At 48.3% G+C, this 18,785-nt stretch overlaps 1 protein-coding gene across 1 annotated transcript; it reads left to right on the top strand.

Annotated features, from left to right (window-relative positions):
• Positions 1-1,918: 1,918 nt before the first annotated feature.
• Positions 1,919-14,376, top strand: LOC133344941 (protein HEG homolog 1-like). The gene is made up of 8 exons (XM_061555271.1): positions 1,919-1,948; positions 3,236-3,404; positions 3,855-3,983; positions 5,027-5,072; positions 5,819-5,856; positions 8,124-8,208; positions 10,207-10,372; positions 11,840-14,376. The coding sequence occupies exons 1-8, from the start codon at positions 1,919-1,921 to the stop codon at positions 11,957-11,959; spliced, it is 783 nt and encodes a 260-aa protein (XP_061411255.1). The 3' UTR covers positions 11,960-14,376.
• Positions 14,377-18,785: the final 4,409 nt, after the last annotated feature.

Here is an 18,785-nt window from a genome sequence, read left to right as displayed (position 1 = left end):
GGGTTAACGGTTCAAGCAGTGGCCTTTCATACTCTCTGGTTCTTTCGGTAAAGTCACGTAGACAGAAAAAAGAATTTAAAAAAACACGAGGTTTCGGTCGCCACACAAGCGTCCTGATGACGGACGCTTGTGTCGCGACCGAAACGTCGTGTTTTTCCAACCCAGTGACCCTTCCTCAAAGCAAGAGAGATGTAGCACTTGCGTATTTTGATTGATTTACAGTTGCCATGATTTTAGCAAAAGAGCGTGGACATTGAGAAGAATTGATGCATGAAAATAGTTATCAATTATCAGACATCGGGTATCAAACTCTACGTGGAAAACAATGAATTTCTCGTATTGATTTAAATTATGGGTAAATAGGCCAATGTAACATTATAGAATTGGACTGAGGGACACGCCAATGTATTCCTATTAAAGCGGGGACCTTTTGCTAATTTCCCTTGGCAGTCCTGAGCCATTGATGAATTTCCACAGTCCTATGGCAGAGATGCATGGTATCACCTGGCCACCGCAATGAGCTTGAGAGGGTATGTAGAGTGAGTCGTGGATTCAACGCCAGCCAAACTCAAACCACTATAAATGGGATTTACCAAATGTCCCAATGTAACAGATTCCTCCAAAAAGACAATCCTGAGACTTTCTTGCTCCGAGGACACTCTCCGACATTCGTATTGTTACCTATAGGGAGCAGTGGCACAGTGCGCTGTGAACCCGGCGACCCGAGTTCAATTCCCATCCATTGCGAGCGACATTCCAACACGGTCCTTGGGTCTCCACCACCTTCACCAATCCTCACTGACCCAGAGTGGCGAAGCCTAGGGTCACTGACTCGGCCTTGGGGAGGCCTCTATCCAGCAGTAAATTGACAAAGAGATGTAACCGCTGTTGCTAGTACTACCACCACCATATCCACACGAAAAAAATCGCACCTCCTGGCTCTGACATTCATCATCATCAACCGCGTCAGAATATCAACAGGCCCGCTGCGCACATCGCCTTACAAATAAATGTTGTGATTATTATCTCCGGGAAAATTAAAGACACAAGCAACGGTAAAACGACTGTGGCCAGTGCAACTCAAATTATGGACCATACATTAAACCCATAGAGACACACAGAGATACACAGAGACACACAAAATACACGTACATTAAAGATACATTAAAGACAAGCCACAGCAGTGCGACTGTGGCCATGGAACCCACACAGAGTAAACCCACCGTAGCCTACGCTCCTTTTAACGAAAGAGGACGAACAGCAAAAAGCCCCCTCTCTCTCTCGTCGTGGCTGGCAGACCTCCACATCTGGATGGGAGCGTAACTCTCCGAGCCACATTGCTGCTGCTGCTGCTGCTGCTGCGGCCCATCGCGCACACGCACGGGCGGAATAGCCACGGAGCGAGCTGTGCGTCGCGGTTAAACGACCAGGCGCCGTGCACGTCCGATGAGCACGCTCGGCCACGTACGGTGTGCGAAACAAGTCCAACGTATTCTTGGTTCTTTCGGTAAAGTCACGTAGAAAGGAAACAATAAAATAATAAAAATATTAAAAATACATTTTATTGTTTTATCTTTTTATTTCAATACATTTTATTGTTTATATTTTTATTTCGATAAATGTAATTTTTGTATTTTTATTTCAATACATTTTATTGTTTTATATTTTTATTTCTATTTTATCGTTTCCCTTCTACGTGACTTTACCGAAAGAACCAATAAAATGAATCCCTGCAGTCACGAAAGTTTTAAATAAAAATGTTAAAGTCTAACGTACGCACGCACGCACCCACGTACGTACGCGCGTTGTTGTTTTTTTGAAGACGTCGACGATTGCTCGAAGAACCCGTGCCCCTCACCGTCCGCCTCCTGCTCCAACGCGCCGGGGTCGTTCGCGTGCAAGTGCCCTCCAGGTTACGATGGCAGCGCGGGCGGGGGCTGCGTGCAAGGTGAGTGCGCCGGGCGGGTAGCGAGCGGCAGTGGTGCGGGAGACTTAAACGGGAGACTCGGCGGAGCGCGTGCCGATGTGAAAAAGAACGTGAAAATGCATCATTGTGTTGCAGTGAAGGTGTTTCCTGGCATTATGCACACGAGACGGGCATTGTTCGAAAGGGGCTTCAACAACGGCACGACTTTTCCCAACAAACGAACCCTCCTGCAACTTGTCAGAGTGGTAAGCTTGATTTCGTGAAAAAAAATGCACCTGGCTTTGCAAACTCACACAATAGATTGTAATTTTGGAATTGACTTTTAAAAAAATCATTGTTTTGATGCAGAGTTTAGAATTCTCGCAGTCATAGCTTCTCGTGATTAAATGTTGCTGTATTAATGAAAGATATTGATTCATATATTTTCGGCTCTGGCTAATTCTTGCATGGGATGTTGTTCACATATCACAGCTCAATGAATCTTTCAAGGACCTCCATCATTTTGTTAAATCAGTTATTAATATCACAAGGTAAGCAATACTCAAACATTATATTCGTGCATATTATATAACTAAATAACACGTGGCATTTTATTTAAATTGTATCTCGGTGGCTTCGTTGAGCCACAGAAAAATACAATAGTTCACTTTCACCATTATATTTTATTCATTGCATTTACACTACTGCAAATACAAAGATATCCCGTATAACCTTAACAGACCGTTGGGGCAAGTGCTGTTAGCGAGTAACACCTATGAAAGCCGCGCGACACATACACATACAATACCGCTAACATATTCAACAACACTGCTCTACGTATACACGTGCCCCTGCCATAGAAATGTATAATTTCCACCACCGGCTTAGGTACCACCAACGGACTTGAGCACCGTCACATAAAATACAGTCTGTTCTCTTATAACGCGTGTTTTCAGAACGCGAATTGGATATAACGCGATGAATCTATCAGAGAACGCATCTTTTTTTATAACGCGGATGCGAATTGGATATAACGCGATTGAGTGAACAGAAAACTGCGTCGCGCGAGTGGGAATAAGCGGTCGCACGGCTGCATCGGCAGTAGCATCACACAAGGCGGGATGCTGCTGGATGCTTCTAGATCAGGACTGTGATTTACCCCCATATTATACATTCTTTATTAGAACGCGATTTTTCCATAACGCGGCGTTCTTCAGGAACGCAACCAGGAGAACACACTCGTGACTCGTTTGAGCACAGACGAGACGCGCGCAAAGGCGCTTGCAACAATGTCACCTTGACTGTCGCGTGTGCGCGCCACGAACCAAGGACCGACGGCGCGACGGTGCAGCGTGGTCCAACCTCTTCGGCGCGTACTCGGCGGCAACGGGCCAGGGCGTCGCGGCGAGGATCAACGGCTTCGTGAACGCCTGCCGCGGCGGGGCGAGCGCCTCCTCCGTCTGCTCCTTCGTGGTTCGGCACGGGCTGTCGTACGAAGGCAAGGAGGGGCAGCGTCCCAAGTTCTCGCGCCCGCGAGCGGCCGACGCCGCCACACGTTTTGCGTTCGTGGGTTTTTTTCTTTTATTTTGCCGGCACCGATCGCTGGAAACCGGCGGTGGTGGTTGCGGTGAGCGCCACGCCGCCGCTACGAACCCGGCGGACCCGAGTTCGATTCCCGCTCGCGGCCACCAACACCGGTGACGATTATCTGAACCGGTCCCTGGGCCTCCCCGAGGTCGACTCAGCCTCAAATGAATAACCTGGTGCGGTGTGCAAAAACATTTCCCGTAGGCATGGTGCCGGCCACCCACCGCCTCGTGTGCCGTGCCGGCCTTCATAGGTGCTGCTCGCTCACAGCACTTGCCCCAGCAGTCTGTTAAGGTTATACGGGGGATCTTTCTCTTTGATGACGTTACCCCCCTCCCCCCCCACCTTCGTGTGAGAGCAGCGGTGAGCCTCTGCGATGGTGACGCGTGCGACGAAAAAACCAGCGAGTGCTCCGACCCGGGCGGATTCGTCAGGTGCACGTGTAAGACGGGGTACTTTAAGTTCAAGGACACGGACCGGACCTGCCGAGGTATGAACTCAAACACTCCCGATGCGCTTTTCGGGTTGGACTGCGTGGGGGGTGGGGGGGGGCGCCACGGTGGCGAAATGTTAACTACCTCGCCAGGTATACAGGAGATCGTGGGTTCGATCCTGACCCTGACGCTTGTGTGTTTGGAGTTTGCGTGTTTTCCCCGTGGTCACGTGGATTTTTCTCCGGGTCCTCTGGTTTTTCCCCTCTATATTTTGAATTAACATGCGTTTAGAGTATTTGGCTGCTGTACATTTCCACATCATAGGCCACTTCGTTGCGATATCAGTTGTGGCCAGGTCGCTTCTGAAAAAGAGCTACTTATCTCAGTGAGCCTTGCCTGGTAAAAATATATTTTTTACTAATTTGATCGACACGTTGTCCATTGTTTCGCTACTTGCGAAGCCTTCAGCAGGTGGACCGAAACGTCTGACATCGTGCTAAACAACATGCAGTGCAACCCTCTGAGAACCGTACAACACGCACCTATATAGTCGTAGTAATATTAGTAAAACACAAACACGTGATTTACATTCTGGCTGTTGCACTTGTGGGGGTTGAAATTATTTTGCGCCGTACGTAGCCAACCGTGTTAATCGGAGGTGCGGGGGAAGGACAGACTAAACACAAAAAACAGTTCTAAAGAAATTAGTTTTCAATCTAGATGATTTAAAAGTGCATAGCTCCAGTGGCTTCCTAATATCGGAAGGAAGAGCGTTCCAGACGGCCTCTGAAGCGCATCTGAAAGTGCGCGATGCAGTAAACATCCTTGTTCGATTGCTTAGCTATTAAGTGTGCAGGCGGTGCAACTGCACAGGCAACCTTACAAACCAGAACGGTCCAGGTTCCAGGCTACGAAGTGGGGAAGGGGAGAGGCGGGGGGGGGGGGGGCACGGAGGAATTGGATAGGGGGGCCCCCATTTCATTCCTTGAAGCCAGGACCCATTGCCAACTGCGCTCCACCGCTCATTCAAAAGTTACATTTGCAAAGTGGGTAGCTTCATATGTTCGCTCATAGCAGTTGCCTGTGTCTGCCTTTGTAGACTGCGGCAGTGGTTACTTCCTTCGGAACAATGGAAGCTGCACGAGGTACGTCCATCGTGACCCCTGCTGAGTCTCGAGACTCGTGTCGGAGAGTTTGTAAAATGAGATCTTAGAAACGAATTAATTTCTAGGAAATGTATGTTACATTATTCGACACGTTTCGAAGGACCCTGACGAAATCCACGTTGTTCCTCCTGAATCTTGAGTTGGAGCACACCCTCCCTCTGGTCCAACTTTCTTAAAAACGGGGACCATGTACCCAGGGTCTTCAACGTGCAAGGCTACTGTGTTGTTTTTCACATTTTAAACTCTGACTTCCAAAAGTGAATTATGCGTAACATGTTTAAGCTTTTTATTTAAAGCTTTCGTGACTGCAGGGATTCATATTCTTGGTTCCTTCAGTAAAGTCACGTAGAAGGGAAACAATAAAATAATAAAAATATAAAACAATAAAATTCTCACGATGTTTCGACTGCAACACAAGCAATCATCATCAGTTGTGAAATCCACAGAAAGAATATGTCTGTGGATTTCACACCTGATGATGATCCACATAAATTTTCTTGCTGTGGATTCCACACCTGATGATGATTTCTTGTATTGCAGTAGAAACGTCGTGGGAATTTTATTGTTTTATATTTTTATTATTTTATTGTTTTATATTTTTATTATTTTATTGTTTCCCTTCTACGTGACTGTACCGAAAGAACCAATAATATGTTTAAGCCTATTTAATTCTATTGCATCAAAGCCCTGTTTTGTTACTGAAGGTCTGATGTTCATCTTTGCAGATGCTCCTATGGCTTTGGTGGTTTCAATTGTGACGATCGTAAGTTTTATAGCAACGACGTGGTACACGGGCATGGACATATTACCGTATATAAAATATAATCTGGTGAGAATGTTCAAATAATAATGTTTCAATGGTTGTACTCGCACAATAACTACTTTATATTGTATAAGATGGCATATTACCACGGGGTGTCATGGATACATCTGTAGTGACGTTAGTCAAGTCACTATGGCATTTAGCGCCAGCGACTGTCACAAAAGTGGAACTGTGCATCTTGAGCAACTCTCTGGCACCAGAGTAAGTATGGCATGCAAGCGGGCCCTAGGGGGCATGGTTCTGGTGACGGTCAGAGAGAGGGCAGTTGAGGACGTGACAGTCTGGGTGAACCCGAGAGGGCACGTGACCGGGACAAGGTAACGAGGGTGCCCAAAGGGTGGCTTGAGGGACACGTGATGCTGGGTCGAGAACCTTCTGGTGAGATCCAGAAGGGGGCGTGGCCGAGGGTGGAGCGAGGCCACGTGCTCAGGAGCATAAAAGGGAAGTCCCGAGAGCAATCGCGGCTGTCTGCGGAAATGGACCCCGTCGGTGCTACGTCTCTTCGATCTTCGGTCTTTACGCTCGGCATTGTGGGTCCAGGCAGTGTGTTCGCTGACTGACTCGGGTTATGTAGTTACACAGTTGTGGTCTAGTTAACCAGTGTACGATTATGTAGTTAGCCTGTTCGGGGTTTTTCAATACACGTGATTGCCTCCAAGTGCAAGTGTGTGCCTCCGTAGAGCCCACCACATCAATTTGTTGATATCGATATGGGACATGCATCTAATCGCGTGAGAAAGAATTATAGTTTCACGCGTCCCCCTCCATCCACTAGAGGCCGCTACAATACCACGATGTGAAGAAAACACATTTATTCTTAAAACGAACCATTACCCTAAACCAGGGGATGGGCAACATCCGGCCCGCGGGCCGTACAAGGCCCGCGAAATCATTTGGTCTGGTCCTGCCAAGACAACCGCGGGCAGGACTCGAAATTCAATAAATCTAGGAGCAAACGTGGAAAAGCAGTTGCGAGTAGAAGCAACATCATCAATACCAGCTAACATCACACGCCTCGCCAAAGAGAAGCAGTTCCAGCCCATCACATTAGGGGCGAGTTAATTCAATATTTGACCAAATATAACAGGCAAATTTTTAAGTTGATAAATTTGTATGTCCCGCGAATGATGTTATAAATATCCAAATGGCCCTTGGCAGAAAATAGATTCCCCACCCCGCCCTAGGCCATGACAACGCATTGAATCGCAAGAGGGCGAATCTTTCCACCGCCAATAATTCCAACGTTTGGAGACGATTATAAATTGAAAAGGTCACCGGGGTGTAATTTCTCCGGCCAAAAAAAACCCACCAAGGCCTCTGTGTCGTAGGACAACATTACGTGTCCTACGACACATTACTGTGCATTCATGGTGGCACGCGCCTATAAACCAGCACTGTGGATCACACAAATGTTGTAAAATTCCCTTCCCGTGCCTCGCTAGGAGAATGCATTCCAGTACTGCAAATGTGGACTCCATCTGTTCCATCTGTATGTGGACAGTGTTTCCAACCCTCGCAACTTGTGGATTCTCCGAGTGCTCCAGTTCCCTCCCGAATGCATAGCTGTCAACCCATACGGTTTACCCCGTATTCTTGTACGGGGAAATTGAGTTTTCAAGTCCATAAGGCGTACAGCCGTTTCGACACGGGCAACACAAATAAAAGCGTCTATTTGTTTGTGCTTCTCCCTCATGATGGGACTTTGTAGGATGAACGTTGAGATCTATAAGGGGCACGGGGTGGCCAATAAGGTCTGGATTGGTCTGTAATAAGGTAGAGCACTGATAAGGGGTTGACAGGTATGCAAATGTCCTCGCTCACCAATTGGATGAAAGCATCTTATATGTAGAGGACCACAGAGCTTTGGCAATTGTTTTTACCGGCTCACCGCCTGGCCACTGCCTTCCTGCTTGCCTGTTGTTTCTCGAACTTCTGAGTCGTTCTCTCTCTGAGAGCGAGCAAATACGGTGCGTATTACAAGTTGAAATTACTATATTATTATACTCCAACAGTATTTAATATGAGAATAGGTTTTCCCCTTTTTTACTCTGATAATATATGCATGGTACTTGAAACTGATTGGTCCACACCAGAGACAGCTTTCTTTTGAGCCTAATCTCAAAACGGTGTTAGACCAGAGGACGCCAAAAGTATTGAATATATTTTGATCTTTATTTCAAAAATGATTACGCCTTGTACAATTGCAGCCTCACTCCTGGTGATGGTGGCGATGGCAGTCACCCTGTGCTGCCTGTTCCTCGCCATGGCGTGGATGGTGAAGAAGGCGTGTGGGTGAGTGAGCGGCCACCACGAGATCGCGTCATCATAGCTAGGACTTCAGTCCTCGTTCAGTGTCTTCCGAGTCGCCGGTAGACAGACATAGGGCAGGCACGGGACATGCAGCCACAGCCACAGCCGGTGTTTTCTCGTACCATACCGGACAGACACACATTTTGTAACAGTCATCAGTCCGCGAGAAGTTTGTGTAAAAACACGGATCGATGAATTGCATTGGCAGTGGCGCACAAGCACATTTTATACCAAACCACCACGTCCGTCATTAGCACTGCCTTAAGACAGAAACAAGCAGAACAGGCTGACGTTTCGAACAATGCCCCTCCTCCAGAGCGGAGATAAGAAGCCACTGCACGAAGATCAGGCTGTTGTTTTCTGTTTTGAGCGAGAGTTATTGACAAATGTGGAGTGTCTTTTCGTTGTTTTGAATCGTTTGCTGGGCCAAGCAACCATCGACGCCTTCCAGGACAAAGGGGGGGGGGGGGCGCGGAAACCAAAATAACAAGAGGAGCAATTGGTTTTTTTCCGAATTCGGTGAAGAAACTCAGCGTTTCAAGAACCGCGATGCAGCGTGTGGTGAAGACGACACGGTGGGTCCTTAAAAAGTAACGCCGCACAGAGAGTCCTTGAAGAGCACCATGCAGCTTCGGAGCCGCGGGTAGCCGACCCCTGTTCTCGGAGTATTGACAATGAAAAAGGGCTTGTAATAAAGGTAGAACGCTGCAACGAATTGCTGCAACGAGTTGCTGCAATGAATTGCTGCAACCAATTGCTTGCGCTCCACTGCTGGCGGAAGGGCCTCCACTACAGGGAGCTGTGTAGCGGGGTATTTGGCCTACTCTTCCATAGGGGCCAGACGTCTTGGAAGAGGAGGGAGTATCCCACACGTTGCCCCACAGCACACGACTGTCCGACGTTCCGGGTGTGCAGGCGGTGCGACTGCACCGAAGCCCACCGGCCGGAGGGGGTCCAATGGGGCCACAAAAATAGTGTGGGAATTAGACAGGGGAGGGGCCCATTTCAGAATCTGAATTTATTTTATCTTAAACTGCAGCAGGAGGAATCCGATTAACTGCGAAGCAAATTTTTTCCCCTACAGATGTCCAGTATGGACACGGCGGGGTCATCAAAGTTACAACAGCAAACAACGCAATCAACGATCGGAGTGCAAAATAGAGAAAAATGTAAGCAAGTCACTAAATATGAATAAATAAATAACCATTTGTTGATGTAAGTCCGCGTTTATCAAGCTTGTGGCAAGGCAGCAAAAAATCCTTACACCAGGGGACCCATTCAAACCACATTCTTCCCACAACTCTGAATATCTCCCTGCTGTGTGTGTGTGTGTTCTGTGTAGCGGTTAGCGCGCTGCGCTTCGAACCTGGCGACCCGGGTTCGATTCCCGCTCACGGCCAACACCAGTGACGATTATCTGAACCGGTCCTGTGCCTCCCCTAGGTCGACTCAACCTCAAATGAGTACCTGGTGTGATGTGTAAACATCGCGACTGGTGGGCATACTAAGGCGGCCGGGCGTGGTGTTGGCCACCCACCCCCTCGTGTACCGTTCCGGCCTTCATAGGTGCTCGCTAACAGCACTTGCCCCTGCAGTCTGTTAAGGCTATATGGGGGATCTTTGTCTTTGTGTCTGCACGGGGACGGGGGGAGTCTGTGTACAGGACAGAGGTCGCAACCGGGTACCCGATACCCGTACCCGATACCCGGCTACCCGTACCCGGCCGGGTACGGGTACGGGTAGCCGTTTGCGACCCTGGTGCGGTCGGGTACGGGTAGGCCGTGAGTCACTGGTGAGTAACCGTTTGTCACTCATTTCGGGTAGGATACGGGTACGGGTAAGGGAACGGGTACCCATTTGCGACCCTGGTGCGGCCGGGTACGGGTACAGGTAAGGAATCAAAACCCGTTTGCGACCCTGGTGCGGCCGGGTACGGGTACAGGTAAGGAATCAAAACCCGTGTGCGACCTCTGTGTACAGGAGGAGGAGGGCACGTGCTCGGAGACTCGTGCCCAGCAGGGTGCAGCTCTCTCCCTACGCCGACCTCCCGCCAGCGCCACCTGGGGCTCGCCGTGGCCGGGCGAGGTGCGGGAGCGCAGGGAGCCGCGTCAAACTCGCCCTTCAGCAGCAGATCAGCAGCACATCGGTGCGTCGCAATGGCTCGGGAACACGCGAAGGCCACCTCCACGTTTTGACGGAATCACCTCGGGCCAGCTTGAGCCGCATCGGCCGATTAGTTTGATAAGGGGCCGTCCAGAAATTACATCACGCACCTAGGGGGGGAGGGGGGGAGGTCAGACATTTGTGACGATGTGTGACGAGGGGCCGTCCATAAATGACATCACGCACCTAGGGGGGGAGGGGGGGGGTCAGACATTTGTGACGATGTGTGACGAGGAGGGGGGGTTTGAGAAATGTGACGTCACATCAAAATGCGTAACTTTAAATAAATATAGACAACACGTTCTACTTAATTAAATAGACTTTTAAATAAATATTTTCTCCGACAACATCAAAGTGCAGCGCCACATTAAATACGCACTACGATGACAATAGTCCAAAGCGATTTGAAGCATGTTTTATTTTCAAAATGCAAATATGCTTTTGGGGGAGGGGGGCAGAGCTTTGTGACGTCATATTCGAGGGGGGGGGGTCTGACTTTTTGTGACGACGTGTGACGAGGTGGGGGGTCAAAAATCGTCCAAAATCGCGTGACGTCATTTACGGACGGCCCCTAAGACGCACGAGCGAGCATTTCGGACACGTGGAATTTGCCGAACGCGGCTGACTGGGAGCGGTGGCTCAGAGACGGCTCGAGCCGAGCGTGACATTGAGCCGGCTCGCTTGAGTCGGGGAACAAGCCTGCGACTCGGGCCGCGGCGCTTGAGCGTTGCTAACTCGCTTAAGTTGGAGAGTCGCCCAAAAACGAATCTCTGGATGTCGCTCGATCGACCTTCCGCGGGCGGCAAAACTGCCCCGATACACAAACTCACGACGCTTCGCTGCGGTGCATCGAGTCAATAATAACAAGCAATTCGTTCATCAGCCTATTGGCTTCCAGACAGCGCCGAGAATTATCGTTTAAACACACATTGGTCTGGAATGCCAATCGCGGCTGATGGATTCAATTATGTAACTAAGATCATTTACCAGCTACAGTGCTTGTTGTACAGAGTTGTCCAGATGTCTTGTAACCCCGATTTAACTCTCTAAAATTTGTTTTTTTTAAGTAAGGTTTTTTAAAGATAGAAATAAATATCCAAAGGAACCAAAAAAAATTAACCCGTAAAAACTACGTTTTTCACAATAAATCCTTTATATGCGTGGCGGCTAGAGTCCTCTCGTCCTCTGGCTTGAGATGGCTGCCACCTATGGGTCAGATGATTGTCTGCCAGCATTAAGCAATTGGTAATTAAATATGTATTTATTTTCCCCTAAACAGTGTAAAGGAACAAAAAAATGTTAGTGGTCAATAATTTGTGTGTGGGGAGTGGGGGGGGGTCACAATACATGTGGACCACCGCTGCAAAATTACTATTCAGCGTATAGTCGCCACGTGCCTGGGTGCTGCATTTCGCGATTTCACGCCTCTGCTTTTCCCTTCCCGCTTCAGTCTGAGCGTGCGTCGGAGGTGTGGCGCTACAGCGACATGGAGATGCACCGCATGTCCAAGCTGGGTCGCTGCAACCTCTCCTACGTCGGGGACGAGGCCGGAATTCGCGACTACTTCTGACGATCCCGGCCATAACACCACCCCGTCCACCCCTCCCCCCCTATATTGTTGTTGTTGTTATTATTTAAGCATTTTTTTTGTTCGTTTGCCAATGTATTGAAGCTGGCTTCAAAGCATTTGTCTTCCTCCACGGTGTATTGTTTGTACGGTCGCTCTCTCGCTACGCGTCCTTTAACGTTTATGCTTTTTCTTCTTGGTTCTTTCGGTAAAGTCACGTAGAAGGAAAATAATAAAATAATAAAAATAAAACATAATAAAATAATTCTCACGACGTTTCGGCCACAACGACAGACCTGTTCTCCACCTGAAGACGGCAGACTCTGCCTTCTCGACAGACCTGTTCTCCACCTGAAGACGGCTGCTTGCGTTGTGGCCGAAACGTCGTGAGAATTATTTTATTATGTTTTATTTTTATTATTTTATTATTTTCCTTCTACGTGACTTTACCGAAAGAACCAAGAAGATGAATCCCTGCAGTCACGAAAGCTTTAAATCGAAACGTTTATGCTTTGTTTATGTCGATTCAAAGCCAAGTGCAGATGGACAATATTCACAGGGTGCCTGAGTGTATTAAGCGGCCTTAAAATTTCAGCAACCACGATGCGTCTTTGGCTTGCATCGCGTTTTGTTCGGCATCATGTGCGACGTTTCGCGCCGCGTGCTGCGAGCTTCTTCAGCAATTGAGCCGAGCTCAAATTGACTTGACGAAAACACGTTAAAGAGAGCTAAACAGGAGGGCACACACACACACATACATAGCACCTCGCACACTTCCCACGGATAGCTCTGAGAGGTGGGTGCTCAGCTCGTACATAGAATCGTCTCAATGCTGTCCACGTCCAGATCCTTGTACCTGAGTGCGCGCTCCACTACGCAGACAGGACCGACCTCATTTCAGCTGCACGTAAAAAATCATCATCAAGTTACCATTTCACCGGCTGAATGTTGAAAGCACTCTACCGCAATCATGCCCTTCTACAAATGTTACATTTTGTCGATGTACTGTACTATACTCAACCCATGATGAGCAGCGTTCATTTTCCATTGGCAGCTTTTGTATATAGTTTACGTTGAACTTATTTCGCACCGTGCGTAGCCAGCTATAGCGAAGCTGCCCAAACATGGAGGAGTCGTTCCTGGTCTCAGAAATTCAGTGCCGAATCATTTGAAAAAGTCAGGATTTTGTACCCGTTGAAAAAAAATGTTCTGGCCTCTCTCCCGACTCGTGATGTGGGCAAAGGGCGAGGCCATCGGAGCAACGACCATGCCGCCTGGCAGCGGTGTCATCACGATTGTTCAATGTTTTATATAGAGAGCGTCCTTAAAACGATTGTGTCACAAAACTGTTAAATTATTACCAAATGTTACATCACAGAAGGGGCCGAACCACCATAGAAGGAACTCGTGAACAAGACTCTTTAAGATAATTGATAATAGTTTTTTTACCCCTTTATCTGGCAACAAAACTGACACCTTTTTTTACAAGGAGTCATGTTTACATAGACCACAATACCTGCAGTCGTAATGCAAACAAAAAACATAACTATGATAATGTATGCACTGTCCTTGAAGTTGATTGGTCCACACCCGAGACAGCTTTCCTTAGAGCCTAGTCTCACATGGTGTTGGACCAGATGACCCCAAAAGGCGCACAACTCAAAGACAACGCACCATCAGAGTATGAAAGCTCGGGCTAAGCATTTACACCATTGGAACCTCATTTGCCAGAAGAAAAAATATGATAATAGTTTTTTTACCCTTTTATCTGGCAACAAAACTGACACCTTTAAGTGCAAGAAATTAACACAATTTACACGCAACGAGGACGCACTGCCTGAAAATATTACGTAGGCGTTTGTAGTTTGAACCAGGTCGGTCTCTCGGCTCAACTTCTGTATTTGGGCACGGCGAGAGAACACGCGGGCGTGGCTATGTGAAAAAGGGCGGTGTTTCAGAAAGGGGAAGGGCTGTACCACGTGCCACAGGTTGAACCTTCCCCCGGGGTTTGGGTCGCTTTTTAGACGTTGCACATGATACATTGGCGGCTTCCTTTGCGCCCATGACTTGTAGAACTTTACGCTAAATCGGGTTTTGTTAGAATGCCGCAAACCTTTTACAGTTGTGTTGTTTTTCTGGTCCGGTGGAGTGAAAGCCTGCGGCCTTGCCAAAGATAGGGCACGCGTGCGTAGATTCAAGTCTGGATCAAGAAATGTGAATGGCAAATTAAAAGACAACTTTCAAAGTACAGTATTACATTCAAGGTTTTAGTTTACTTGAGTATCCCATTGACAATACTGGGTGTATGGATAGAAATACAAAAGGCATAGAGATAAATTACACAATACAGTTTAACCATAATTTACAGCCCTTGATCAATCCTCTCGTGGATAAAGATCTCCACGTGCCATTAGTTAAGAGGGGGGGGGGGGGCGCTTCTATGTTCATACTTCACCAAACTGGTCAGTGCTGTTAGATGAAGGGGCGGGCCTCGACGGACCTGGTTTTCACCTGAGGACGGCTGCTTGCGTTGTGGCCGAAACGTCGTGAGAATAATTTTATTATGTTTTATTTTTATTATTTTATTACTTCCCTTCTACGTGACTTCACCGAAAGAACCAAGAAGAAGAGGGCCAAGAGTAGTTTAGAAATCACTCGCCACATCACCTTGGCCGGCAATCAATTCCGGTCACTGGTTTTATAGCGTAGTGCTATACTCTACGACCACTTCACCAGATGGATGTAGAGCGTATAAGATGTGGATCTCAGCATCTCACATCATCTTCTCTTAGGTTCCAGCATTAATTATTTTGGTAAATGTAGAAAATATGTGGGTTTATGTCCATACAATTACTGGAATTCGAATATCCCCTCGAAGGGATCTCTAGAGCTTTCTATCTAGTGGAGGCCCCTTCACTCCAGCAGTCGCGTGTGCCAGCACTTGCAGGGAGGCGCCTCTACCCCGTAGTCACAACAGTATCTCAGTAGAAGAAAGTTTGACTTGTAAATGTGGCATCGACTGCAATGCTCGAGTGACCAAGCTCTCTCCATGATGTGTTCAGTTTCGTGCAAGTAGCATTTTATTTATTTGGGGACAAAACTTGGTGCATTTTTGGTTGTATATGCTCCACAGCAATTAGCACAATAAAATACACTTTGCATTACCAGGCCTTCTGCTTGTTACACATTTGTCCGCACACCTTGTCGACTGTCCTGCAACCAACATTATCCTTCCGCTTGTTTACCCACAGAAAGCTTCGCCGAGTATCTTGACTTTTGTTTTCAGGAGGGCCCTTGCCACATGTTTCGCAGTTGGAGAGCGATGTTCGTTCCCCACGTGTAACGATTCCAATTGAGTCATTTGCGGGCAATGACGTCACCGAATCTTTAACGTCCACTTTGGGACAGTGCCGTCCATATGGCGGGGGGCAGGGCCCTGGACGAAGCCCACTGCGTGCCCCCCCCCCCCCCTGACGCCTTCAAACGAAACCGAAAGTACTCCATCTGACACCGTGAGGTCGAAGCGTGCCCCCCAAAGCTCGGGGCCTGGGGCGGTCGATTCGCCATACCCTCGGGACTCCGACTTTGAAGCAGACGGCGCGTTATTATGTCTACGGTTATGTCTACGGTTAGATAAAGATCCCCCGTATAGCCTTAACAGACTGTAGGTGCAAGTGCTGTTAGCGAGCACCTATGAAGGCCGGAACGGTACACGAGGGGGTGGGTGGTCAGCACTACGCCCGACCGCCTTTGTCTCCCTAGCGGCGATGTTTACACACCGCACCAGGTACTCATTTGAGGTTGAGTCGACCTAGGGGAGGCCCAGGACCGGTTCAGATAATCGTCACTGGTGTTAGCCGTGAGCGGGAATCGAACCCGGTTCGCCAAGTTCGTAGTGCAGTGCGCTAACCACTACACTACCGCAGTGATTACCGCGGTGATAACCAGGGGCGGCTGCTGGATTCGAACCGCAGAACCTCAGCAACAGAGCGGCGAACGGAGCTACCGCTGAGCTGAGTAAACCATAAACCACGGTGCGAAATAAGTTCAGTGTGTACATAGATCTAGGCCAGCGGTTCCCAACCTGTGGTCCGTGGACCCTTGGTGGTCGGTAAGGCTCAGCTACAGGGGGAAATAAACAATAACATCCTCACCTAGGAAGTGTACGATTTAACACGGAGGCGTTCGCACCTGATCGGACCACAGTGATGACATCACCTTTGTTCTCCGATTTAAGACCGAAACAAAAGGACATATTCACAATTCTGGCGATCGCCTGATGAAGCTGGTTGTATAATCACCAGCGAAAAGTCGTCCTCTAATTGTAAGTGCTGTGGGTTTACCCTCCGACAAGCCGGTGTGTTGAACGAATAATGAAATAGCACGTTCTGTTAACGTGACAAACCTTACAAATTGGCTGTGTCGGGTGGTGGCGGGTTTAACGACAAATTTATCGTTGTGAAATCCAACTAAAATACCGTTATAATGGAGAAATGTATGCTTTCAAATAACTAGTAGCGTTTGGTGGTCCGCTAAGTTGAAAGAAGGGCCCGCACACTTGACAGGGTTGGGAACCGATGATCTAGGCGATTCTATTAAAAATGTTGCATGACTCGTATCTGTTTAAAAATATCTTTACCCACATCAACCTGCAAAGTAGTTCAATACAGTACGATACAGGGTGATGTATTTATAGCCACCCCCACTCACCTCTAATAACCCAGCTATATTACTCTGACCTCAATCGCTGATTGAACAAAGTGAGTGCGATGGCTCCGTGTCAAACAGAGGCAGAGAGTGTTGAAAATTGTCATCGGTTAATTGAGATCAGTGGGAAACGTGTAGCCTTTTAAATAACGTTTAAAAATTGTCTTTATAATGTATTCTTGTTATTGTCAGGGGGAATGACTAGTAACTACATCTACCAATGGATAACCCTGTCCTTTGCTCGATACATTTGGATATTTCTTTAAACGCATGCAACACATTTGACCGTCAGGGGGAGCATGTGCCAAACGGTCTTCAAACACCAGTACTCATTCCACAATTACATAATACGTTTGGCAGGACGTTTGACAATAAAACATTACAATTACGACACAGCCTTTAATGTGTATATGAATTGGCATCGCTCGTGCAGGCACAAGCAGCATGACAGCCGTGCCAAATCACAAAGCCGGTGGCTGACGAGGTTCAGAGCCAAGTGAGAGTTTACTGGGACGGGATCTCGTTTTTGCAACGAAGACCGAGATCTGACGCACATCATCGCTGAGTCTCTCAGAGCAGGGAATCTGAAATCCGGGCCCCCAGTGACCCACCTACCGAGGTGTTAGGAGGGAGGGCCCTCTGTCGATGTGTGGCCAGGTCGCTTCTGAAAAAGAGCTGTCTAGCTCAGTGTGGTCTTACCTGATCAAATAACAAAAAATTGTTTAGTTTTGGCTTATCCTGGAAGAACTAGCCCAGGAAGTAGTCCTCCCGAAAGATCTGACCCAGGGCGCCGCGGTGGTGAGATGTTAACTACCTCGCCTGGTGTGCAGGAGGTCGTGAATTCGATCCTGGGGTTTGTGTGTATCTCTCTCCCCGTGGTCGCGTGGATTTTTTTCACCGGGTCCTCCGGTTTCCCCCTCCACGTTTAGAAACGTGAGTTTAGAGTATTTGGCGGCGATAAATTCCCACGTGATGATAAGCCACTTCGTTGAGCCATCATATATGGCCAGAGTCGCTTCTGAACAAAAGATGGAGAGCTCAAGTGGAGCCTTGTCCGGTAAATTAATTTTCTTAATCATAGATTTAAAATGTGAATAGTTTGGAGGGCTTTGTCACCAAACACCACGTCCTCATGCCCCCACTCTCCTCCCGCCCGCCCGCCCGCACGCGGACTTGGGAGTTATTCTGCCGCGTGCTATTATCGCTCTGCGCGATGTGAACCACGGACGAGGTTACGTAACCTCTCTAATAATAATAATGAAATGCGTGGCGTGTACACGATGTACCCACACAGATCCGGGAATGCATCGCGCTCGCTTTTGACTATCACATAGCCTGCTAATGTTAACGTCAATGTAATAAGCATCACTGGCAGCAGCAGCAGCAGCAGCAGGATCAGCGCCAAATGTGTTTTTTTCTTTCTATATTCATCCCAAGGTGCAGGAAATCTCCAGATAACAGGAACAATGTATGGCACCGTTGTTTTCAGCGCTTGCTCATTATTAAGTGTTTTTTTTTCTTTCAATAATGTCCCTTTATTTTATGTCAACAGGTGACACAACACTGGAATGAGCTCGCGTGCAGATTGTCAGGCCTGCTTCGCAACAGCTTTTAGTAATGACCGCTCGGGTTACCCGTGTCACGGATATACGAGAGAGAGCGGTCACATGTCCGCGTCTCAAGTTATATTGTGCATCGGCGCTGTTGTTGTCTTCGTCGTCGCAACATTGGACACTTCTCCTGCACGGTATCCACGCCGCAGCCTGCGCGCCTACCCGCCCACCCCTCTGAAAACGGATTTCGCTCACCACGTGTTAATTTATAGCCACGGAGTGTGGTTACGTGGGTTATCACTTCGCAAAATTTGTGAGAGATGGCCGTGGTGGTTTGCATGCATTACACACGGAGGCTTTTATCCACCAGCAGTGGATTCGACCGTGGTGGCTGTTGGGCGATGGTGGCACAACAGCAACAAACGACCGCGGCCACAACGCTGTTGGGGCCGCTCGGTGCTCACGTGCGCGCTCCATCAAGCTGCGGTGGGACCTTTCGCCTACATTCAGCTTGGCACGCGCGCTGCTTTGCTCAGTGCAGGCGAGACACAGACGCAGACTGCGATGCT

Source organism: Lethenteron reissneri, chromosome 21 (assembly GCF_015708825.2).
Source record: "Lethenteron reissneri isolate LAM-NWPU_2019-01 chromosome 21, ASM1570882v1, whole genome shotgun sequence".
NCBI lineage: Eukaryota > Metazoa > Chordata > Hyperoartia > Petromyzontiformes > Petromyzontidae > Lethenteron > Lethenteron reissneri.
The sequence above is the reverse complement of the archived record's forward strand: the minus strand, read 5'-3'. Positions and strand labels throughout refer to the sequence as shown.

What these genes read in the sequence shown, in the direction of transcription:
- LOC133344941 (XM_061555271.1), top strand. Translation starts at nt 1,919, where the DNA reads ATGGCAGCGCGGGCGGGGGCTGCGTGCAAG. An exon ending in AACAATGGAAGCTGCACGAG is followed by an intron (nt 5,073 to 5,818) that starts GTACGTCCATCG and finishes TCATCTTTGCAG; the next exon opens with ATGCTCCTATGGCTTTGGTG. An exon ending in ATGGTGAAGAAGGCGTGTGG is followed by an intron (nt 8,209 to 10,206) that starts GTGAGTGAGCGG and finishes CTCTGTGTACAG; the next exon opens with GAGGAGGAGGGCACGTGCTC.